Below are 24,742 nucleotides of genomic sequence, written 5' to 3' on the forward strand. Positions count from 1 at the left end.
ATGCAGGATGCAGCCTGGAGTTTGGAAGGAGGATGCCAGATCTCAGTGCTGTTTGTATTTTGATGCTTTTATATAGTAAGGTAGAAAATGAAAAGCAATTTTAATCATACATTTTTATATTTTGCTCAATGATGTTTTATTTTGCCTTCACATGTATCTGTGTGACGGTATTAGATCATGGAGTTGCAGACAGTCGTGAGCCACCATGTGGGTGCTGGGAATTAAACTCAGATCCTCTGGAAGAGCAGAGAGTGTTCTTAACTGCTGAGCCAGCTCTCCAGTCCTGAAAAAAATTTTTTTTTATCTTAAAGTTTATGGCCTTGTTCCTCTGAATTTGGCTTTATGTCTACTCACACTAAATCTTCATTACAGATTGACTTAGTGCTTGCTTATCTGTCATGGTGTCACGTGGAACCACACTTGGTTGAACATGTTCCCATACATGTGTCTTTGTCACACTTGCTGTTTACAGCGGTGTCTCAGCACAGACTTTAAATTGCTGACTCCTGGTCTTAGGATAAGGACCCCATGATGGGCATGTTTTAGGGCAGAGTGTGGGCCAAGAAGCTTCATTTAGACAAGAGCTCTGTCAGCTGCAGCTGAGATCTGCTTGTACATTTCCCCACATTGCTTTTGCTCTGCCTGCCCTTCCTCCTCTTCCCGACACTCTCCTTGTAGCTCAGGTCAGCTGTGAACTTTTCCTTTCCCCTTCCTCGATTGCTGTGATGGCGTGTGCGCTCGAGCCATGCTGGACAGTGTCTATTCTGAAATCTGATGCCTCCTTCTGTCCTCTGCTGTCACCAGGAGTGCATGGGGCAGGCACAACACACCTGAGATAAAAGTGAAAACAAAGTTTATAAGCAAAATTCTTACATATTTTGAATGCCTAACAAATACATAAAGATATTTATACAAAGAACAAAGAAAAATTAAGTTCGGGCTTAACTTACTGCTCATCGGGTGAGAGAGCGTGTTGCCAAGCTGGAGGCCCTGCCCTGAGTCCCTGCGTGTCAGGGTGGAGTGCACAGGGTGCCTTGGCATGTACATGAACAAATGCAAACACAAAGACAAGAAGCTGTCGGAGCGCTAGCTGGTCATCCTGTACTGCTCCTGCCCCACTGCGAAATTCCTCACACCTCTGCAGCGCTCTGCCTGTGTGTAATAATCGTAGGCCAGACATGGGCACCAGCTCTCACTATAGATGGTTGTGAGCCACCATGTGGCTGCTGGGAATTGAACTCAGGACCTCTAGAAGAGCAGTCCCCTTAACCTCTCAGCTGTTTCCCCAGCCATCTGTGACGTTTTCTAGTGAGTATAATGACTACTTAATGGCCATGTTTCTGTGACCTCACCTGGAGATGAGGGGGATGTTGTAGTCGCTGACAAGTTACACGCAGTGGGTTTTTCTTTGTTCTTTCTTTTCTTGGTTTTTCGAGACAGGGTTTCTCTGTGTAGCCCTGGCTGTCCTTGACTAGCTTTGTAGACCAGGCTGGCCTTGAACTCACATACCTGGCCTGTCTCTGCCTCCCTGAATGCTGGGATTAAAGGCAAGCGCCACCACCACGCGAGGCTACAAGTAGTGTTAAGAATCCAAGGTAGTATTTTGCTTAATCTAGCAATAGTAATAGTATATACAGAGAATTTTAGTGTTGATAAACTGCCTTTTAAATACTTTCTAAATAAATGTCTATTACAGGATCAAGAATTGGTCAAAATAGTTGGAATAAGATATGAGATTGGACCACCTACACTCTGTTGCCTCAAACTAGCATTTATAGATCCCGCAACTGGCAGACTTACAGATAAATCTTTCTCTATTCGGTACGTGTTAAACTTGTATTGGATTACTGAGGTCTCACTGGACAGGTCTCCCTGGCAGCAGTCAGGCAGGGAGTCTGCTGCTGGGATGGCTTTCTACGATGCTCACAGGACATGTGTCACATCTGACTGTTAGATGTGCTGATGCAGTCTGAGCTCATACGGCACGTGTGTGAGGAACCGGCCTGTCTGCCTTGTTCCCATTCACACCTGGCTTGTGTGTAGACACCAGCCGTCCACACTCAGGGATGCACGTTCACCAGCTGAGCTGTCTCTGTCATCCTTTTTGGGCTACAGACATGGTTAGATGTGTATAGGAAGATGGCCCCGCTAAGAAACGTGAGTTCATGTGTGCTGGGCAGAGAGAAGCAGGTGGGTGCTGTGCTGCTCCCTGGGCTGGCCAGCGCCGGACCGTGACATCCTGTCTCAGAAGAGTGAGGTGGATGGCGTTTGGGGAATGATGCCCAAGTTGTCTGAACTCCTCCACTCCCTGTGTGCACACATGTACACAGACACCTGAGAGGACAGGTGCTGCGTGACCATTGCTGATTCTCACTGTGGTAATTTTTATTTTATTTTTAGATATCATGATATGCCAGATGTTATCGATTTTCTTGTGTTGCGTCAATTTTATGATGAAGCAAGACAGAGAAACTGGCAGCCTTGTAAGTCTGTCCTCATTCATGTGTACATCGTCTTAAAAGCTATTGCGCTGCCATTCACGGCTAGTGCTTTTAATTACGGTTTTATAAGGAAGTACTTTCCAGAAGAATAAATGACCTTTAAATGTGTTTTCATAGTGCGTGTGCTAATTGGCACCTGTTCCATGTAGACTTCAGCTGAGCAGCTTTGCTTTTGCTCACGATGTGTATGTTTGGGAATGACTGTCTTCTTACCATGGTTGTTGTCACTGTCTTAGAGACAGTGTCTTGGTAGCTTGTGCTGGCCTGGGACTCACAGGGCCCGCCTGCCTGGCCTTCACCTCCTGAGTGCCACCACACTTAGCCGTGTATAATTATCTTTAATTTTGTACTTTTAAATGATTTAAAACACAGCCTGTGGGATGTGACCCCTCTGGTGGCTGAATACCCCTTACACAGGAGTTGCATATCAGATACTTACGGTTCATTAACAGTAGCAAAATAACAGTTATGAAGTAGCAGAAATAATTTTATAGTTGGGGTCTCTACAATATGAGGAGCTGTATTAAAGGGTTGCAGCTTTTGGAAGGTTGATGGTTAAAAAATACTTAGAGATATAATACTGAAAATACTGTGATATAAGCTGGGCGGTGGTGGAGTACACCTTTAATCCCAGGCAATACCTGGAGGGGAGAGGCAGGCGGAACTCTGCGTTCAAGGCCAGCCTGGTCTACAGAGCCAGTTATTGAACAGCCAGGGCTGCGCAGAGAAACCGTGTCTTGGAAAAAACAAAACTAAAACCCAAAAGGAAAAGAAAATGTTGTGGTGTGCCATAGTATTTTACTTTTGATAAAACAAACTAGAGTTAAGTAATGTGACTTGAGGAAACGGGTCCTTTAAGAAGTCGACAGGCTGTGAAGATGGTGCACTGGTTCCTCTTCCATCGGCACAGTTGGATTCTATGCACCCATGTCAGGTAGCTCTCAGCTGCGCGTAACTGCATCTCCAGGGTCTGACACCCTCCCTCCCTCCCACAGGCATATTTTCTGTTTGTGGGTGCACCCTACTCCCTACTTCCACTCTGTTTTTAAAAAAGTCTTAGAAACAAAAAAGTACAAACATATGGGTCATCAGGTTGCTGGAGTGCAGTCCTGGATCCACGTGCTGTGTAGTGACTTCTGGAAGTTTCCTCTGACAACTACTTGAACACCCTGGTCACACATAGATAGTAGTAATGAAACTTAAAAATCTTTAAAAACTTAGTTTCTGATTTGTTTTCCTTTGTAATCTAGTAGTTTTGATTTTTTTTTTCCATAGTCCACTGTCTAGAGAAAATTGATTGATCTGCTCTCAGTTGTACAGTGTTACATTATCCTACTGCATCTATCTATCCATCCATCCATCCATCCATCCATCCATCCATCTATCCATCTATCTATCTATCTATCCATCCATCCATCCATCTATCCATCTATCTATCCATCTATCTATCCATCCATCCATCTATCCATCCATCCATCCATCCATCTATCCATCTATCTATCCATCTATCTATCCATCCATCCATCCATCCATCCATCTTATCTATCTTTATTTTTAAATGTTGTCTTTTGAGACAGGGTCTCACTGTGGCCTTGACTGACCTTGAACTCACAAGAGAGGTCTTGTAGCTGGATGGGTGACTTTGCTATTTGTAAAATCCTGTGTCAGTTTGTGTATAAAACATAGATATGAAATGGGTGGTGCTTAGTCACTGAAGTCCAGGCGTTTTACTGTGGTTGTCGGATGCATTTAGATCCTTAAGCGTCTAGAGCCACTCCTGCAGGTTAGCGTTTGCAGCCTGAGTCAGCCACACAGGTGCGTTGGAAGAGGGGTAGGGTAGTCTTACACAGTGAGTATATTCCAAACTGTACTTTACCTGGATAACTTAACGTTGGGGGTTGTCTTATACGCTGAAAAATATGGGTGTGTGTGTAGAGTGATGCTAGGCCACAGAGCTACACCCCAGACCCATTCTACCCTTTGACTTGTAGAGGAGTCTCTGCAGAAGCCCTTTAGAGAGATGAGCTTTGTGACCTGCTGTAAGGCAGTAGGAGTGACCAGTGCCTCTGTTGTTCTGTTATATAATAGTACATTTTTAAGGCTTGATCTGGTTTTTACCTGTTTCTTTTAAATTTTACTTATTTTGTGCATTTCAAGGGTGTGAGTATACCATGGGCTCACGTGAGGGTCAGAGGACTTGGGAAGACTGCTCTTCTTGTGTCATGTGGGTTCTGAGGCTGAGCTCAGGCATCAGGCATAGTGGCAAGTGCCTTTGTCTATTGACCTGTCTCACTGGCCGCAGACCCCAAGTGCTCGTGTTACGCTGTTGTGTTCTGTGTGGTGACTACAGGTGCAGGACTAATCATGGATGCTACGTGCCTTAGTGTGCTAGTGTTTAATATTGTGCGCACAGCAGTTGGTGTCAGTCTCTTCCCTCTCCTTACATTGTTTGAACACACTGTGTGATATACTCGCAACCCTGAGGATTTTGACTTTTCTTTAACTTTGTGCATATTATGGTATTTCATAGGTAAAAGGTGTACACAATACTTCCAAGGGCATGCCTCAGGAGTGATCGTTTCTCTTACAGGTGACAGATTTCGATCTATAATCGATGATGCTTGGTGGTTTGGAACTGTGCTGAGTCAAGAGCCATATCAGCCACAGTACCCTGACAGCCATTTCCAGTGTTACATTGTTAGGTTTGTATACAAAAAAATTGTTCACTGTTTCAGATCTCCATGTGACCAACATGCATTAGGTCCAGTGTAATTTTATGCCATTGAGTCAGTTTGACCTCCAGAATGCCTAAAATTCCTGAGCCAATCACATCTCAGTGTTGATGTTGTATCATTAATAATACTTGGAAAAACCTTCACCATTCCACTGCCTGGCTGTAGATACAGTCTGCCATGCCAAGCTTTCACACTGTTTCGTGCTTTCCTTACTCTGAGGAAAGGTTGCACAGGAGTTCTGATGTTTTTGTAAACCATAAAAATTATTTTTAATAATTTGTATTTGTATGTGTGGCTATTTTGCCTGCATGTACCATATGTATGCACCGTTTCGCCTGGTACCCTTGGAGGCCAGAAGAGGCCATCGGGATCATTTGGAATTGGAGTCCCAAATAGTTGTGAGCTGCCATGTGGGAGCCGAAAATGAAACCGTGTCCTCTGGAGGAGCGGCAGCCCTGGTCTTGAGCCTGGTCTTGAGCACCTCGTGTGCGCTTTCGCTCTTTCCTCGGCGGTCTCGGGTCTCGGGTCTTGGCTTGTTTGTTTGTTTGTTTGTTTGTTTTTTGAGATAGGGTTTCTCTATGTAGTCCTGGCTGTCATTCAAAGAGATCTGCCTGCTTCTGCCTCCCAAGTGCTGCAATTAAAGATGTGTGCCACCATGCCTGGTGTATTTTTTTTAATCCTGTCTTTCTCAACCTTTCAAAATGTTAATGTTAGAAGTGTAATTGCTGCTTTGGTGACTGATTCTCATATTTCTTTTGTAATTGATGGTGTGCACAGTCTGCTGTGGGGAGAAGCTAACCTCTGCTTCTTTGTTAAACAGGTGGGACAACACTGAGATTGAAAAGCTTAGCCCATGGGACATGGAGCCAATCCCTGACAACGGTACATATTTATATAGTGTATATATACGTATATATATATGTATATATGTGTATATGTGTATACCATCAGCATGCCACTATGTCAGGCACACTCGAGTGTGACAGTGACGAGAAGCATCACTGACTGGAAGATGGAACCTGCTGTTTGCAGCTACACGTCTGTGACTATCAAAGCCATGCCTGCTGAGGTCTGCTGATGAGTGTTACAGCTGACTGCAGCCTTACAGCTAAGGCTAGAGTTACAGAGAGCTTTCCCTGGCTCTGAATATATCTAAAGAGTAGGTGCAAATAAACAGCACTTAAGACTGGCCAAGGTTGAGAATCCAATTACTTTAGTCTTTACACTAACTCCTATGACTCTATTTATACTGAATGTTTCCATGCTGCTGAATGCCTGACTTTACGCCACATTTACTCTGCATGTCATTATTACTCTGAGCATTACACTTGGATTATTATGTTAAAACAAACAGTAAAGCCATCGATCACGTCAGGGAAAGGAAACTGAGCTGATAGAGGTAGGACACAGTGCTTACTCAGCTTACCCACGTTACAAACAGTGGGACATCTTTTCTGACCAGTACACACTATAGCATAAGTTACTCAACTGAAAAGAGTTATGCGGGGCGTGGTGGCCCACGCCTTTAATCCCAGCCCTGGGGGCTCAGAGGCTGATGGATTTCTGAGTTCAAGGCCAACCTGGTCTACAAAGTGAGTCCAGGACAGCCAAGGAAGGCTATGCAGAGAAACCCTGTCTTGAAAAACAAAACCAAAAAACCAAACCAAAACAAAAAAAGAATGTGCCTGAGTAGCTACATTGCATCTTCCTTTTTTTGATATTTGTTATCACTGTTTTGTTAAACTTATACCATCTTTGTTTTTAAATAATTTCCAATTTACAAATGTTACAAAGAGTTGCTCAGTGTCATTTCATCTACATGGTCAGGGCAGTTGTTTATCCCTGACGTGCTGGCTGTCCTCGTGCCGTGGCGGCCTCCAGCCTTCCTTCAGCCTTTGCTCTAGTCTTCCTTTGTCGTTCATGGCCCCGACACTTGTGATCACAGGACAGTTGTGCACCCTGTTTTTACTTTGAGCTTTTCTCTTGATTAAACTTTTTTTCTGGTACCTTTGATACATTGACTGTGCGTTTGTGTGTGTGTGCATATGTTGACACCTTTGTGCTGGTGTCCTCAGAGGCCAGAAGAGGGCATCAGGTTTCCTGTGCCTAGACATAAAGAGATTTGGGAGCCGCTGAAGAAGCTCCACGAGTTAAGCTCTGCTTGTCTAGAAGCTGAGGAACTGAGATAACTTCCCCCAGCTTCCAGATGCCCGCGGGCTGTGGTGCTCCGCTGTGTCAGTGAAACTTACAGTGTATTGAGTAGACCAGACACACTCAAGTCTTGGTGTCGTGGGGATATAGGGTCATTTACCATTTATACCTTAATGTTTTTCATCTCAGAATTGGAGCAAGAGTAAGAAAGACACCTCATACTAGCTCATGACTGACAAGTAGACTCAGATCCCACAGAGCCTAATACACCTCCTACTAGCTCATGACTGACAACTGGACTCAGATCTCCCACAGAGCCTAAGCAGCTGATGCTCTAGCACACATCTTGGAGCTTTAGGTATTTCTGGAACTTGCCATAAGCTGCTGTGTCAGCCTTAAACTCTAGTGGGTATCTCCTCCCCTCTGATTAGCACTCTGTATAGAAGGTAGCCCAGGCTGTCCGGGAGCTCACTGTGGGTACCAGGCAGGCACTGAGCTCTCAGACCGCTCAGACCGTCTTCCTGCCTCTGCCCCCCCCCCCCCAGCATTGCAGCATTTGTCTGGATGATACTACCTGTCTGTGTTTTAGAGCTCATTTACTGAGAATTAATTTTGGATTTCCTCCCTAAGAATTCTTGTTGCTGTCCCTTGAGCCTATGTGATTTACTGCTTCCTTCAATGAACAGAATTAGCTCTGTATGTTGCTGCTGTTGTGTCTTGAGGATGTGTGTGTTTGTGGGGGTTAACGGTCCTAGGTAGCTGTGGGTGGCCTTTGGCTTCCCCCAGAGCACTAGCATTGTAGGTGTGCTCCATCACACCTGGTGTTGTGAGGGTTAGAGATGAAACCAGCGCTGCCTGCGTGGTGGGCAGGCTCCTCACCAATTGAACTGCATCTCTGAATCATGTCCTGAGCTTTTCAGAGTAGGCTTTCTAGTATACCCTGTCTGCTGTGATTTGCTTGAAGAAGCCTCTGGGTTAAGGTTGCCTTGTTTGTCTGTATGTTTATGGTGACCAGGACCTCGCATTTTGAAGGAGTATAGTATGCAGGTCTCTATTTGGACTTGACCAGCGTGCTGCTTTGCTTACACTTCAATTCAAGCAATTTTGTAATCGCAGTGATTAATTTAGAAAGTTGAAGATTTGAGCTTGGCTTTTTGAGACGAACTTAGCTTAGGCTGTCCTGGAACTCACAGAGATCCACCTGCTTCTGCCTCCCGAGTGTTGGGATTATAGTCATGTGCCACCACGCCTGGCTTGAGTCTGCCTTTGACAGTAGAGGCAGCTTAGTCTGCAAGCTCTTCCGGTTGAGCCGTAGTATATAGTATTCACTGCGTTTTAGAAGCTGATTATCTTTCCCCCTTTCCGTTTTCTTTAAAATGGAATTCATAGTTGATCCGCCAGAAGAATTGGGAGCAAGTGTCTCTGTCACTTCAGATGAGCTAGAGAAATTGCTCTACAAACCACAAGATGGAGAGTGGGGCCAGAGCTCACGAGATGAGGAGTGTGAACGCATCATCAGTGGCCTCGATCAGCTCCTCAGCCTTGGTGAGCGACTTGCACGAGCTGATGCTCTCAGCCTCTCCTAGGAATGATTTTTTTTAAAGCTAAATATCACCTACAGGTAATAAACTAGCTGTTAAAAAGCTTAGAATTGTATCTTCTCTTACAGATATGGCAGCAGCTTTTGCAGGCCCGGTGGATCTGTGTACATATCCAAAGTACTGCACAGTAGTGGCTTATCCAACGGATCTTTATACAATTCGAATGAGACTTGTTAATCGATTTTACAGGTTAGTAGGGATCTCTTGAAAGAGCTTGAGGCCATAGTCACCAATATAAAGAAAGATGTACAGTTCCTGGGTATGTGTATTTGGAATTACATTAACTAGGTACTGTTGTTTTGTGTGTCAGATTCTTCTTTTTAAGTGTATGAATTACTAGAACTTTATGTTTTTAAGTTTATTTATGGTCTTTGTGTATATGCATGCAGGTTCCCTTGGTGGCCAGAAGAGGGAGGTTCATCCCCTGGAGGGGACTTAGAGGTGCTTGTCAGTCTCCAGATGCAGGTGCTGGAACTGAATTGCAGTCCTCTGCAAAAGCAGCAAATGTCTTAACCCGTGAACCTTTTCTCTGGTCTAGCTTATAAAACAGTATAATATGTTTTTATGATACTGGAGATAGATTTAGATATATACTGCCGGGTGGTGTAAATGCCTTTTTTTTTTTTTTTAATAAAAGGAATGTGATCTAAAATCCTTAAGAATGTTTATCTTGAGGTGTAGCCCAAATTGGGATGGTTTGAATTTTACCCCCTTTATCCGATTTAAAAATCTTAACTGCTACATTTAAAAGTAGATTTCATAAACCAAGTGTGGTAGTGCATGCCTTTAATCCCAGCACTGGGGGAGGCAGAGGCAGGCGGATCTCAGTGAGTTCAAGGCCAGCCTGATCTACAAAGCGAGTCCAGGACAGCCAGGACTACACAAAGAAACCCTGTCTCGAAAAAATAAAAACAAACAAAACCAAAAAGTAGATTTCACAAGTTGTTAATTGCACCTGCTGTTCTGAGGAGTGATTATTTCTCTGAGCATTGGGGTTTTGTTGTTGGCTGTTAGGTCATTGATAATTTAAAATCACTTATTTATAGTGATTTTCACAATAATGGGCTGTATTTTAGTTCTCATGGTTCCATTACTTAATGAACTTACTGTTGCATATGATTTCACAGTTCCACTTCATGTATCTAGTCGTGCGCATTTGAGTCAGGAATGAGTTCGTAGTGAAACTTGACAGTTGATATTCCACACATTTTCTTTAGTGTGTGTGTGTGTGTGTGTGTGTGTCTATGTGTGTGGGGTTTGTGGGTTGTGGTCTGTGCTGCTGTAGACATGTGGAGAATGCCCAGTGTACTCCTTTGTTGCACTCTCTGCCGTACTCCCTTGATACTGGGTCTCTTATGGACCTCGGTAAGCTGACTGCCCAGTGAGCGCGTGGGGTCTGTTTATCTTTACTTCCCAGGGCTGGAGTTAAAGGCCTCGCAGCCATGCTCACACCTGGGTGCTGTGGGGTCTAGTCAGGTCTTTACAGTTGCTTCAAAAGGTACTGATAGGCACGGTGGAAAGGAAAGATTGGTTTCGTGTGTGCGGGGGTGGAGGGGTGGAATTTAAGTGCACACCTGTGTATGATTTGCTTAAATTAGCCTTTGCAGTTTATTGGCACTGTAATGTCCTAATGAGAACGCTAGAAGATTATTTATTACAAGTTTGCACTAATAATGTTTTGAAGATACGGTCTCAAGACTGGGTTTCTCTGTGTAGCCCTGGCTGCCCTGGACTCACTCTGTAGACCAGGCTGGCCTCCAACTCACAGCCATCCGCCTGCCTCTGCCTCCCAAGTGCTGGAATTAAAGGCATGTGCCACCACCTCCTGGCTTTGGTCTCATTTAATAGGCTAGCTTTGCTAGATTTTGGTTATTTCCATTAAGTAACAAGCTCCTTTCCTCCTTAAGGAGGTTATCTGCATTGATCTGGGAAGTCCGGTATATCGAGCACAATGCAAGAACATTTAATGAACCCGAAAGTGCAATTGCAAGATCAGCTAAAAAGATAACTGATCAGCTTCTCAAGTTTATTAAGTAAGTGACCTCGTGCCTGGCAGAAGCGTCTTTTCTGCATCCTGTGCTTTGACGGCCCCTAGCTGCTCATTTCTGCTGCCTTAATTCTTCTCATTTGATGCTTTACTTGAGGCAACATTTCTTTGCATACTTGTAATTATAATTCTTTTAAAGGAATGTGACCAATTCAATTTCATTTTTAAATTCATTATTACATGACTGGGCATTTTGCTTGCTTATATGTATGTGCACTTTGTTGCTTCCTCTTTGCCTATGGATACCAGAAGAGGGTGTTGGATTTCCCTGAGACTAGAGTTACAGCTAATTTTCACCCATTATGTAGGTGTTGGGACTTGAACTCAGATCCTTGGGAAGAGCAGCCAGTACTCCTAACCACTGAGCCATCTCTCTCTCTTCCCCTCCCCCAAAGGTTTTATTGATTTTTTTGTGAGTTTCACATCATGCACCCTAGTCCACTCATCTCTTTGTCCCTTGATATCTACCCTCCACCCTTTCAGCCTCCCCCCTAAAGAAAAAAACAAACAGCATGTAAAACATCTCCTCACGGAAGCTGCAGTGTGTCACATGTGCCCCACAGTTCACCCCTCTGTCCACACGTCTTCACTTGCACCATCATGGAAGCTGTAGTGTGTCACCTGTGTCCCACAGTTCACCCCTCTGTCCACACGTCTTCACTTGCACCATCATGGAAGCTGTAGTGTGTCACATGTGTCCCACAGTTCACCCCTCTGTCCACACGTCTCCACTTGCACCATCATGGAAGCTGTAGTGTGTCACATGTGTCCCACAGTTCACCCCTCTGTGCACACGTCTTCACTTGCACCATCATGGAAGCTGCAGTGTGTCACATGTGTCCCACAGTTCACTCCTCTGTCCACACGTCTTCACTTGCACCATCATGGAAGCTGCAGTGTGTCACATGTGTCCCACAGTTCACCCCTCTGTCCACACATCTTCACTTGCACCATCATGGAAGCTGTAGTGTGTCACCTGTGTCCCACAGTTCACCCCTCTGTCCACACGTCTTCACTTGCACCATCATGGAAGCTGCAGTGTGTCACATGTGTCCCACAGTTCACCCCTCTGTCCACACGTCTTCACTTGCACCATCATGGAAGCTGCAGTGTGTCACATGTGTCCCACAGTTCACCCCTCTGTCCACACGTCTTCACTTGCACCATCATGGAAGCTGTAGTGTGTCACATGTGTCCCACAGTACACCCCTCTGTCCACACGTCTCCACTTGCACCATCATGGAAGCTGTAGTGTGTCACCTGTGTCCCACAGTTCACCCCTCTGTCCACACCTCTTCACTTGCACCATCATGGAAGCTGTAGTGTGTCACATGTGTCCCACAGTTCACCCCTCTGTCCACACCTCTTCACTTGCACCATCATGGAAGCTGTAGTGTGTCACATGTGTCCCACAGTTCACCCCTCTGTCCACACATCTTCACTTGCACCATCATGGAAGCTGTAGTGTGTCACATGTGTCCCACAGTTCACCCCTCTGTGCACACGTCTTCACTTGCACCATCATGGAAGCTGCAGTGTGTCACATGTGTCCTACAGTTCACCCCTCTGTCCACACGTCTCCACTTGCACCATCATGGAAGCTGTAGTGTGTCACATGTGTCCCACAGTTCACCCCTCTGTCCACACGTCTCCACTTGCACCATCATGGAAGCTGTAGTGTGTCACATGTGTCCCACAGTTCACCCCTCTGTCCACACGTCTCCACTTGCACCATCATGGAAGCTGTAGTGTGTCACATGTGTCCCACAGTTCACCCCTCTGTCCACATGTCTTCACTTGCACCATCATGGAAGCTGTAGTGTGTCACATGTGTCCCACAGTTCACCCCTCTGTCCACACGTCTTCACTTGCACCATCATGGAAGCTGTAGTGTGTCACATGTGTCCCACAGTTCACCCCTCTGTCCACATGTCTTCACTTGCACCATCATGGAAGCTGTAGTGTGTCACATGTGTCCCACAGTTCACCCCTCTGTCCACACGTCTTCACTTGCACCATCATGGAAGCTGTAGTGTGTCACATGTGTCCCACAGTTCACCCCTCTGTCCACACGTCTCCACTTGCACCATCATGGAAGCTGTAGTGTGTCACATGTGTCCCACAGTTCACCCCTCTGTCCACACGTCTTCACTTGCACCATCATGGAAGCTGTAGTGTGTCACATGTGTCCTACAGTTCACCCCTCTGTCCACACGTCTTCACTTGCACCATCATGGAAGCTGTAGTGTGTCACATGTGTCCTACAGTTCACCCCTCTGTCCACACGTCTTCACTTGCACCATCATGGAAGCTGTAGTGTGTCACATGTGTCCCACAGTTCACCCCTCTGTCCACACGTCTTCACTTGCACCATCATGGAAGCTGTAGTGTGTCACATGTGTCCCACAGTTCACCCCTCTGTCCACACGTCTTCACTTGCACCATCATGGAAGCTGTAGTGTGTCACATGTGTCCCACAGTTCTCCCCTCTGTCCACACGTCTTCACTTGCACCATCATGGAAGCTGTAGTGTGTCACATGTGTCCTACAGTTCACCCCTCTGTCCACACGTCTTCACTTGCACCATCATGGAAGCTGTAGTGTGTCACATGTGTCCTACAGTTCACCCCTCTGTCCACACGTCTTCACTTGCACCATCATGGAAGCTGTAGTGTGTCACATGTGTCCTACAGTTCACTCCTCTGTCCACACGTCTTCACTTGCACCATCATGGAAGCTGTAGTGTGTCACATGTGTCCTACAGTTCACCCCTCTGTCCACACGTCTTCACTTGCAAATGTTCACTGCAATGGATCCTTTGTCTGGCTTCAGCCACACCGTCATTATTAAGTCCTCACCGGGACGCATTATCCTGCTGTTGCCCTGTGTCATGGAGACCCTGCAGCTTTGGATCAGCAGGACTGGCCCTTTCCAGAGCTGTGAGAGTTCACAGATGATTTAATTTTTGGGGTGGGCCAGCTCAAAGCCGTGAATCCGGGTCTGGGTGATAGCTGCTGGCTGAGCCATCTGTTTATCCCCAACATTTATATTTTTTAAAAAATCGAAGCAATTAAAACATTAATTTGATGTATATCAGTGTCTTATATGTGTTGTGACAGCAGAGGGGAGGACTTTGGATCCCTTGGGATTGGGAGCTAGAGATGGTTGTGAGTCCACTATGTGGGTGCTGGGGATTGGACCCAGTTCCTCTGTAAGAGGAAGCCATCTCTGCCGCAAATTTGAATTTGTTTTATACTATTCTTTGCCCATTTTTGTCATGTCTTTCTTGGGCAGCCTTTTAACCTTCTTTCCTTTTTATGTTCACTGACAACGAGATAACTTGGTTTGGTTTGTGTTGTCTTCTACCTTAAATCTCTCTGTTTTCTTGTTATTTGCTAATCAGTATTGCTGTGATAACGGGTAGGGCATACTGTATGTGGCTCTTTAGGGAATTGACTAAAATCTTGTGCCATTCTTTGTGAAGTTTGGTATACCTAGGCTGGGAGCTGTTTGTATTTTAATATGAAGTGAATGCTTGACAGGAGTCACTATTTCTCGTATGATTAATTGTGAAAATTTTAACTTTTAGGAATCAAGATTGTACAAATATATCGGAGCTATCCAACACATCTGAAAACGATCAGAATGCTGATGACTTGGTATGAAGTTTAACTTTTTAAACAATAACTTAAAAATGAGAGTAGAAAATGTAGGCCGTTGATGTGAGCTTTTGTGGCGTATCCAGTTAGCTGTGGGAAGAGGCTCCTGATGAGTCGCCGAGGTGAGGGTGCCCTGTCACAGCTCAGGTGGGGACAGCTCTGATGGGAGCTCTCTGTAGTAAGGCGCTCTGGTTTATCCTAGGACGACAGTGACCTCCCCAAGACGTCTTCCGGAAGGAGGAGGGTAAGTCCTCTGTGTGACTAATGTGTGTGTGTTACTCATCTGGATACTTTAGAAATGCTTAGTTGAGAGTTGCTGTTGGAACTGAGTTCTGAGGTGGAGTAAAATATGGATCGTAGGGCTCACCGTGGGCTCTGTAGGGCATTGGTCAGACTCCTGATTGCTGTCTTGGGAGCGAGCACAGCACCAAGGATTGTGTGTAAAGCAGCTGAGTATGGCCTCTAACAGCTGCATTTCAGTGGGACGTGAATGCTTGAGAAGAGTGTTCGTCAGGTGGGTGTGCAGCCAGGAACGGAGGTTTCTTGGAATAGAGAAGAAAAAAAAAATCAGATCTTTTAAGGGGATGTTAACTAGTAACTGAGTGGTTACTGACTTCTTTAAAAGTGGAGATTTGTTGAAAAGATGAGTCTTTACGGGGAAGTTTACAAAATAAAGAACTCTAATGTGATTTGTCCCCAGCTGCTTTGGGGCTAATGTAGTAAATTACTGAGCTGCCTATTCACAACAGAATGCTTAAAATACTGTAACATATGTCATCTAAAATTTCACATAGATGTTCCTTAAATATAAGGTTTAAAAAAAAAAAGTGTACCTGGGTGTGGTGACACACACCTTTGAAACCCAGCACTCAGGAGGCAGAGGCAGGCAGATCTCTGGGTTTGAGGCCAGCCTGGTTTACACAGTGAGTTCCAGGCCAGCCAGGACTACATAGTAAGACCTGACTGTTTCAAAAAACAAATCAACCAGCCAAACAAACCAATTTCTCGATTTGTCTTAAAATGATTGTCCTAATTAACATTGACGAACGAGATATGCATTTGTCTTGTCTGATTTGCCATTTTCATATTGATTCATTCCAACTGAAGTGCCGAGTGTTTCCTACATCCGTTTCTTGGCTGTGCCTGTTGTTGCAAATGGCATGCTTGATCCCACTACGCAGGTGTTGCCGTGGACACGGAGTAGAGACAGGATTCTCACTACAGTTACGGAAACTCCAGGGAGAGAGTTCGTTGCCCCCACCACACACTTCTGCTTCCTTTGAGGCTGCGTTGGTCGTTATAGCTAACCCCGATAGCTTCTTGCCTCAGTGCCCGTATCTTTAGTTGCCATCTACCAAGGGCCTTCTCCATGTGAGGAAGCTGCAGTGCTAGGCAGCTCCTGAGAGTAACAGCTTACGTTCTGTGGATGAGATGGACAGGCGTGAGAATTGTCAGGAGTTGTTGTTAGATCCTGGGTGCTGTGCTCATTGGAGTACAATTTTCATTTTACAAAAGTGTGTTTAGTGTGTCATAAGACGAGATCAGATTTCTTAGAACTTGGCCTTTTCTAGCTAGATAACAAGTTGAAAACGGCCACAACTTGTACACAGTACAGAAATCAGAAGGCCCCGATTACTTTTTCTTTCCTTTTTAAGCCAGTATTGTACGCCATATGTGTGTGCCCTGTCCCCATTTCCTACCCAGACTGAAATGACCTATAAACATGTTCTCAGGTCCACAGCCGGACAAAAAGGAGCAGCAGAGCCACCAGCTGTGTTGAGAGTGACTGGAGGAGGCAGTGCAAGGCGCTCCTTCTCCTCATCTTCCAGTGTGAGGACTCCGAGCCCTTCAGGCAGCCTGTGGACTTGGTTGAGTACCCAGTGAGCATCCGTGAACTGGATTGGTGCTGCTTTTGTGGCGAGAACAGTGGGATTGTAGATTTAGATGAAGAAGCCCTAAAGAGTGAGGCGATTGGGCTTTATTTGTTAATGTATCTTCTCTCCTCACCCTCTAGGTTAGTTGTAGTAGAGATATGGTTAGTCACTTAAGAATTTAGACATAGTCGCACAGTGTAGTGTGCAATGGGAGATCTGTACATGGGTGTTGCATGTAGACACAGACATTGAGAAAACTCTAACTTCCTGGAGCTGGAGAGATGATGGTTCATAGGTTAAAAGCATTGGCTGCTCTTACAGAGCACCAGCATGGCAGGTCACAAGCATCCGTAACTCCAGTGCCCTCCTCTGCTTCCACTGTGCCCACATGGCAGCTCACAGCTGTCTGTATGTAACTCAGTTCTAGAGGACCTGGCACCCTTACACAGGCATGTAGGCAAAACACCAATGCACATAAAAGTAAATAAATCTAAAAAAGAAAGAAAAAGAATTGACATTTGGGGGGCTGGAGAGATGGCTTAGAGGTTAAGAGCACCATCTGCTCTTCCGAAGGTTCTGAGTTCAATTCCCAGCACCCACATGGTGGCTCACAACCACCTGTAATGAGATCTGGTGCCCTCTTGTGGTGGGCAGGCACACATGTGGGCAGAATACTGTGTAAATGATAAATAAATCTTTAAAAAAAAAACAAAAAAAAGAACTGACATTTGATGTTAATGTGTGGGGCTGCAGAGATGGCTCAGCAGTTAAGTATTTGGTTACCTGTACCATGTTGGCAGTTCATAACCGATCTCCTATAACTCCAAAGGGTCTGAAACCCTCTGGGCACTACACTTATATCCTAACATGTAAATTAAGATGAGGTAAATCTTTATATTTGACACTTAGTTTCCTGCCTTTATAGATGTTTTAAATAATCCTAAATCTTGGATTTTTTTTCTTTCTTCTGTCATTTTGAATATTTTAGAGATCTTATATGTTTACTTAAAAATTTTGTGTGTATGGATATTTTATTTGTGTTTTATTTGTATGTGTTTCTATGCACCACATTTGTACTGCGCAAGGAAGCCAGAAAAATTGTCCTTTGGGACTGGAGTTACAGATGTTTCTGTGCCGCTGTGTATGTGCTGGGAATTGAACTCAGGTCCTCTGAAAGAGCAGTTAGTATGCTTACCTGCCGAGCCATCTCTCCAGCCCTTTATGTATTTGCATTTTGAGAGCATGGAGTTTACATGTGAATTAATTGTCACTTTACAACAGGATTACCGAGATATCATAGACACTCCGATGGACTTCGGAACAGTGAGGGAGACTCTGGAGGCCGGGAATTATGATAGCCCTTCGGAATTTTGCAAAGACATCCGACTGATATTTAGCAATGCAAAGGCATACACACCCAACAAAAGATCAAAGGTAATTTTTTTTCTGTGCTTTATTTTAACAAAGTATGCATGACCTGTGTGGTTTTCTGCTTGCTAGTAGCAGATAGAACATAGAAAATCACTGGGCAAACATAAGACTAATGAAATGAACAAAGCTGCTGCCAATGCCCATATAAATACAATTTTTATCTTAAAAGTACTTGTATGTATATGATGCTAAATGTGAACAGAGATAGCTGGTAAAGATAACAAGATTTAATTTATAAATTAGACATGTTAAGAGATGCTTTGTATCTGCCTGTATGTAGGACACCTGCGGCACCTATATAAATGATAGGTACATATGATCTTCCTGCTGTGAGGTGGGTACTGTATGTAGGACACCTGCGGCACCTATATAAATGATAGGTACATATGATCTTCCTGCTGTGAGGTGGGTACTGTATGTAGGACACCTGCGGCACCTATATAAATGATAGGTACATATGGTCTTCCTGCTGTGAGGTGGGTACTGTATGTAGGACACCTGCGGCACCTATATAAATGATAGGTACATATGGTCTTCCTGCTGTGAGGTGGGTACTGTATGTAGTGTGGGTGCTGTGGGCATAGAGATGTCTCACGTCCCAGCTGGACTGTTGGAGTGGCATGAGACCAACCGTTCTCTTCAGGATGGTGTGAGTGCTAGCATTTTAAGTGCAGCCTCTTTCTGGATGTGCCCCACATTACCATTGTGTATAGTGAGATCTGGGTGACACTGGAGGTGACCTTCCTGTCTCATTTCCGATTTAAGAGGATATTTTCATTCTTTCTCTGCTCTGGGTGTTCATTCGTGTGTCCTTTTTCCTTTAGCTTCACGCTTTTAGCATCTGCTTATGTTTAGTTCAAACATGTTGCTGACACAGGAGCAATGATGCTCAAGATGGTCCTATTCAGACGTAGAGTGGCTCAGATAAGACGCCTTGTTACCCTGATGACTGACATTGTTACTCAGTTCTGAGAGGAGGAACAGTTTTATAAAGTACTAGAAAGAGCTGGTGCATGTGTGCATGTGTGTGTGTGTTTTCCTAATAATATTTTGAGACGGGTTTCTCTGTGTAGCCTTGGCTGTCATGGAACTCTCTGTAGACCAGACTGGCCTCGAACTCATAAATGTGCTTGCCTATGCCTCCTGAGTGCTGGGACTAAAGGCTGAGCCACCACCACTTGGCACTGTCATGGTTTTCAGAGACAAGTGACAAGAAGTGCGTTGTGCATCTGCGGAGCAGAACCCTGAGGGGACTACTAGGTCCCACAGCCCTTCATGTCTTCTGGGGTGCAAGTTCTTCCTAGTACTACAGACGACCAGTTTCCCGCAGTTGCATGCATGTGTATAAACACAAGAGGACAGCTTGGTTTGCTGTTGTCACGGTGCTGGGGAGTGGCTCGCCAGGACAGGAGATTGTAAGTTGTCGAGTCTGGCAAGCTGAGTGTAAGTCCCAGACCCCACATCGTGGCAGGAGAGTGTCAGCTGCCATAGGTTGTCTGTGCCTGCTAGCCAGCTAGCCTCAGCTTTGTGCCTGTCTCCTTGCACCGTTCTGCCCCACCCCGCTCCCTCCCCACACGTGGAGTTTGCGGCTTGCACTTGGGTTATTGCTGAACCTTAGACCTGTGCACTTCTTTCTGGACTAAGTGTGGATCTGAGCATGGTTTTTATGTAGATCACATAGCTTAGACCAGTTTGGTTTTGTTTGTTTGTTTGTTTGTTTGTTTGTTTTTGTTTTTCTTTTTCTTTTTTCAATGATTTGGTAATTATTGGACTTGCTGGGCTAGGGTTGTAACTCGGTTGGTAGAGTGCTTACCTGGCAGGCATGCTGACATGGGCTCAGTTCCCGCACGGCATAAGCCAGGTTCCAGCACACACAGGCCCAAGAACTTGAACAGCGTTGGCAGGAGATTCAAGCATTCAAGGTCATCCTTGCCAACCTGGTGAGTGACTGGGCTACAGGGAAGTTGAGAATTTGTTTCCTTGCATGGCGTGCAAGGCATCCTTTTGTTTGTCACACATATTTAGATCAAGGTAGCATCCCAGTCACATTGCAGATAGATTGGTGTAAAAATACTTAGTTTCCATGATCCAAACACAAACTGCTGCTTTGCTTCCTAAATGGCAGTGTTAGAACTGACTTCCACAGTGGCTTAGGAGAAGAGTGCACTCAGAACTCTCGGGAACAATGTTAAAGTGGAGAAAACCCAGTTTGGACTCAGAGACTACAACAGGAGTGTTGTGGGCTGTGGAGTGTAGAGTCGCTGTATTCGTTACCAGCGGTCTGAGAGTTAGGTGTGTGGGTGTCGCCCACACCCTGCAGATGCCAGTGAGGGGTGGTAGGCTAGGAGGAAAGAAGCTGTCCCTCTGGTCAGCAGTGACACATTGAAGTGACCCCTGGTTATAAGTGGAAAATTGTCACGCAGGTCCTTTGTAATTCTGGTTTTGTTTTTGTCTCCTTATAGATTTATAGTATGACCTTGAGATTGTCTGCTTTGTTTGAAGAAAAAATGAAGAAAATTTCCTTTGATTTTAAAATTGGTCAAAAATTCAAGGAGAAACTTCGACGAAGCCAAAGATTCAAGCAGCGGCAAAGATGTAACGGTGCCATGCAGTCTAACCGGAGCATGAGGTGAATGGGCGGGCGTGTAATTGACTATTCGCTTACGGTGTTTTTGGTTATGCTAAAATTTTGTATTTTTGGAGTACCGATCTACACTCCCAACTTTTATTTAGATTATCTTAAACTTCAGAATCAAGAAACCCTTTAATACTGTGTTGTATATTTACTCTATACATTTCAGTGTCCAGGTATAAAAGTGTAGGTTTAAGTTACCCTGCTGTCTTGGTTTTTCCCCTCCCTTCAGCCTGAAGAGCTCTTGTAAAGCTGCAGGGCACGCAGCCTCCTCATTTTTGGTGGTCTTTTACTTTTACCTTCATAATTGAAGGTTGTTTTTTGTCTGTTTGATTAGTTTTTGATTCTTGGTTTGGGTTTTTTGTTTTGTTTTGTTTTTTGGGTTTTTTTTTTTTTTTTTTTGAAACAAGGTTTCTCTGTGTAACCCTGACTGTCCTGGAAGTTGCTCTGTAGACTAGGCTGGCCTTCAACTCAAAGATCCCCTTGCCTCTGCCTCCCGAGTGCTGGGATTGAAGACGTGCGCCACCACCTGGCGGGAGCTAATTTTTAAGATTCTTTTTTGAGATTTTGTTTACTTATTTTTTAATGTGAATGGGTGTTTGACCTGCATGTATGTATGTGCATCACATGTGTGCCTTTGGAAGCCCAGAGCGTGGCAGATCCCTGGGCCTCGGGCTACAGAAGGTTGTGAGCTGCCTGTGGATGGGAGAGCTGAGCCTGGGTTGTCAGGAGGAGTATGCCGGCTCTGGCACTGAGCTCTTGCTGTGGCCCTGAGGAGTAATTTAGATGCATGGTGAACTCTTGTCACTTCCGAACTTTTTCCCTTATGTGTGCACTTCATTTTCCTTTTGCTCTCTCCAAGGTTTCTTTCTTCCCTTTTATTTATTTATTTATAACCTGCTAGATAAGTAGGGTTGGACTTCTCGGGGGCATGCTACTCTTACCCAGCTCTGTGCGTGTTAAGTTAATTTGACAATTTTGAAAAGGCAGGCTGGCTTCCTTTCCCTCCCTCCTTCCCTCCTTTCTTTCTTTTTGGTTTTTAGAGACAAGGTTTCTCTGTGTAGCCTTTGCTGTCCTGGACTCACTTTGTAGACCAGGCTGGCCTCAAACTCACAGTGATCCGCCTGCCTCTGCCTCCCGAGTGTTGGGATTAAGGGCGTGCGCCACCACGCCTGGCTGAAAAGGTTTTAAATCTACTGTTTCTTTAAGTATTTTTTCCCCTGTCCCTTTTTTTTCCCTTCCTCCTTTTGGGACTTAAAACTTTTCTATGTGAATCTTACCCAGATTTGTAACTTAACAGGGTGTGCGCATAGGTGTAAACTGGCTGCTCACTTGGATCATTTCTCCAAAGTTAAATAAAGCTGTCAAATTTAGAGTAAGGAAACACCGTTGTAGCCCACGTCAGAACACCATTGGTACAAGTGCATATTTTATTGTTTTGTCATGTGGTTCCCCCCTAGGTTAGGAAAGAGTATACTTTATCTGGCTCTTCTCTGACCATTTACTTTTATTCGTAATTGTTTCTCTTGCTTATACTTTTCAGCAGAAATATCAAACAGAAGCAGCTCAAATTTCAGACAAAAGTAATCCCACAGTCGGTGTGTTCTTCCCAGTCTACCTCAAGTAGGGCACCTTTGTCTGCAGCCCGGAAGACAAGTGCTGGCGTCTCCTCAGGCATTACCTCTGGGGACTCTTCAGATTCGGCGGGGGCGCTGGCCAGAGGGAGAAGGAACAGACCTGAAACTCCACGGAGTGGCTCTGAGTTGTCTGGTGAGGGGCTGTGTGTCACTCGCTTGTGAGCATCCTGGTCTGTGGCACTGCTAGCTCACTGCTGGGTCAGAGACAGCACACTAACGCCGGGACACTGAGGAGGAGACACAGTAATACAGTTGGAGCATCGACATGCTTTTGCTAAGATCTGTGTTTCACAAAGTACATTTCATGCTTTTGGTTTCTCAAGACAGGGTTTCTTTGCTTAGCTATGGCTAGCTTAGAACTTGTTCTTTAGATCAGTCAGGCTGACTTTGAACTCACAGAGACCTGCCTCTGCCTCCCAAGTGCTAGCATTAAAGGCATATGCCACCACTGCCCAGCTACAAAGTATGTTTTAAATGAGAAAAAAATTTAAAGTACAAATAGCTGATCACTGAGTAATACAAGTTGGCCGCTTGTGCTGTTGCTATTGAGGGTCACGTATCTGAATCACAGCTCTGAGGTGAGGCTGTCTGGTCACACCTACACTGTACTGCATTGTTTTGTGTTGAGTGTGTATTGCTTACTGTCAGAAATTACGACTGTCCCCATTTGCATGTCAGGCTGTTAGTGCTGTGGGTTGGGAGGGAAGGAGGGAAAGGGACGTCCGTGTGGAATACAGTCCCAAGTGTGTAGGAAGCTGGGGGACACTGTATCCTAGGGTTCTTTGGGTTTGTTTGTTTGTTTTTTTGTTTTGTTTTGTTTTTGTTTTTTTGACAGAGTTTCTCTGTGTAGCCCTGGCTGTCCTGGACTCGCCTTGTAGACCGGGCTGGCCTTGAACTCACAGAGATCCGCCTGCCTCTGGCTCTGAGTGCTGAGTGTACCACGGCGCCTGGCTCGTTTTCATGTCTTTTGCTGTTAAGGTTCTTTTTCCAAAGGACTCTCGCTTGTGTTTAGGTAGCATACGTGACTTCTTGTGCCCCTGTCGCACAAACACATCCCTGTTCAACTAGAAGCTTCTTGTCTCTCTTCGTTGTCCCCAAGAGCATGAGTTAGTGTCCTCTCACATATGGAGCAGCCGAAAGCCTCTTTAACTGTGGGTTCCTGTATCATCAAAAGTCAGTTCTGTGACTTAGCATTCAGCTCAGCAAAACCAGATTCCCAGTGTAAAAAATGAGTGTTTTATGTCTGGAGCCGCCTCTGCAGCACCACCTGGCCAGCTCCACAACTACTGTGGCTCCTCACGTCCTCCTGTGTACCGTATCCGCACTTTCACCAGTGGCCTCTCCTGCTCTCTCGTGTCCACCAGCCTCTGCCTCTGTTAGGGCTAAAGGCATGTGCTGCCACACCCAGCTTTGATTAGGGTTATGGCTGAGATAAAACCCTTGACCCAAAGCAGCTTGAGGGAGGAAAAGGATTACTTGGCTTGGACTCTCAGGCCACCTTCCATCACCGAGGGAAGGCAGGGACCAGTGTGGGCGTGCTGCTTCCGGGCTTGCTCTGCGTGTCTTTGTTAGCCTGCGTTCTCAAGTTCGGGGCTTGCACCACGTCAGCCACCAGTTAGGGGAGTTCTCCGCAGTCTCACCCACAGGCCAGGCTGGTGGGCGCAGGTTCTCAGTGAGGCCTCCTTCCTCACTGTGTGTTAGTTGACACAAGACAAGCCTGTGCCCCGCCTCATGCTCGTGCCCCTGTGGGAAGAGTTACTCATGTTGAGGACAGTATTCCTTTCTCCGTGTGAGCTGGAGTTCTGTGTCACAGCTGTCTTGTCAGGAGCTGTTGGCGATCTGATGCTGTGCCTTTTCGTGGAAGCTCCCATGTCCCATACGCACAATTAAGTTTCAAATGGAGGTTTGCTTGTAAGTTGTTACCTGAATATAGCTCAGAGTGTGGTTGTCTTTGAGGGGGGAAAAAGCATGACTTAATTTGGAATACCGATTGTGTGCTTACTTGGTTTTTGGAGACAGGGTTTCTCTGTGTAGCCTTAGCTGTTGAACTCACTTTATAGACCAGACTGGCCTCAAGCTCAGCGATCACCCGCCTCTGTCTCCCGAGTGCTGGCATTACACGCGTGTGCCACCACTGCTCGGCGACTATGTACTTGTTAATATTCAGGTTTTTTTTTAAGTTACTTTTTCTTCAGAGCATGATTTGAAAACATTTAAGGTATTTTAAAAGGCTGGTTTAATTTTTAAAAATTTATGTGTATGTGTATTTTCTCTGTATGTATTCATGTGTCCTACTGGATGCCAGATGCTTGTAGAGGTCAGTAAAGGTGGTCAGATTCCCTTCAACTAGAGTTAACAGGCCACAGCTGCGGTGGGGTTGCTGGGCACTAACCTTGGGTCTCATGCAAGAAGGGCAGTGCTCCTCTGTGAGCCTCTCCAACCCCGAGTATACATTAGAGTATACATTAGAGTAT

General features: G+C 45.3%; 1 protein-coding gene across 2 annotated transcripts in view; it reads left to right on the top strand.

Annotated features, from left to right (window-relative positions):
• The window catches only part of BRWD1 (bromodomain and WD repeat domain containing 1), a 77,925-nt gene that overhangs the window by 47,593 nt on the left and 5,590 nt on the right, over window positions 1-24,742 (top strand). Inside the window, exons 26-38 of one of the 2 annotated variants that reach the window (XM_084800823.1) lie at window positions 1,697-1,821; window positions 2,401-2,483; window positions 5,092-5,203; window positions 6,057-6,118; window positions 8,777-8,932; window positions 9,057-9,177; window positions 10,896-11,021; window positions 14,625-14,694; window positions 14,897-14,938; window positions 16,428-16,574; window positions 17,850-18,002; window positions 20,462-20,628; window positions 22,175-22,401. In XM_084800823.1, coding sequence (XP_084656949.1) covers window positions 1,697-1,821; window positions 2,401-2,483; window positions 5,092-5,203; window positions 6,057-6,118; window positions 8,777-8,932; window positions 9,057-9,177; window positions 10,896-11,021; window positions 14,625-14,694; window positions 14,897-14,938; window positions 16,428-16,574; window positions 17,850-18,002; window positions 20,462-20,628; window positions 22,175-22,401 — 1,591 coding nt within the window. The remainder of the gene's footprint in view (window positions 1-1,696; window positions 1,822-2,400; window positions 2,484-5,091; window positions 5,204-6,056; window positions 6,119-8,776; window positions 8,933-9,056; window positions 9,178-10,895; window positions 11,022-14,624; window positions 14,695-14,896; window positions 14,939-16,427; window positions 16,575-17,849; window positions 18,003-20,461; window positions 20,629-22,174; window positions 22,402-24,742) is intronic. The other variant, XM_084800822.1, reaches the window with a different exon arrangement.

This window comes from Acomys minous (genome assembly GCF_964271855.1).
Source record: "Acomys minous genome assembly, chromosome: 11".
Classification (NCBI taxonomy): domain Eukaryota; kingdom Metazoa; phylum Chordata; class Mammalia; order Rodentia; family Muridae; genus Acomys; species Acomys minous.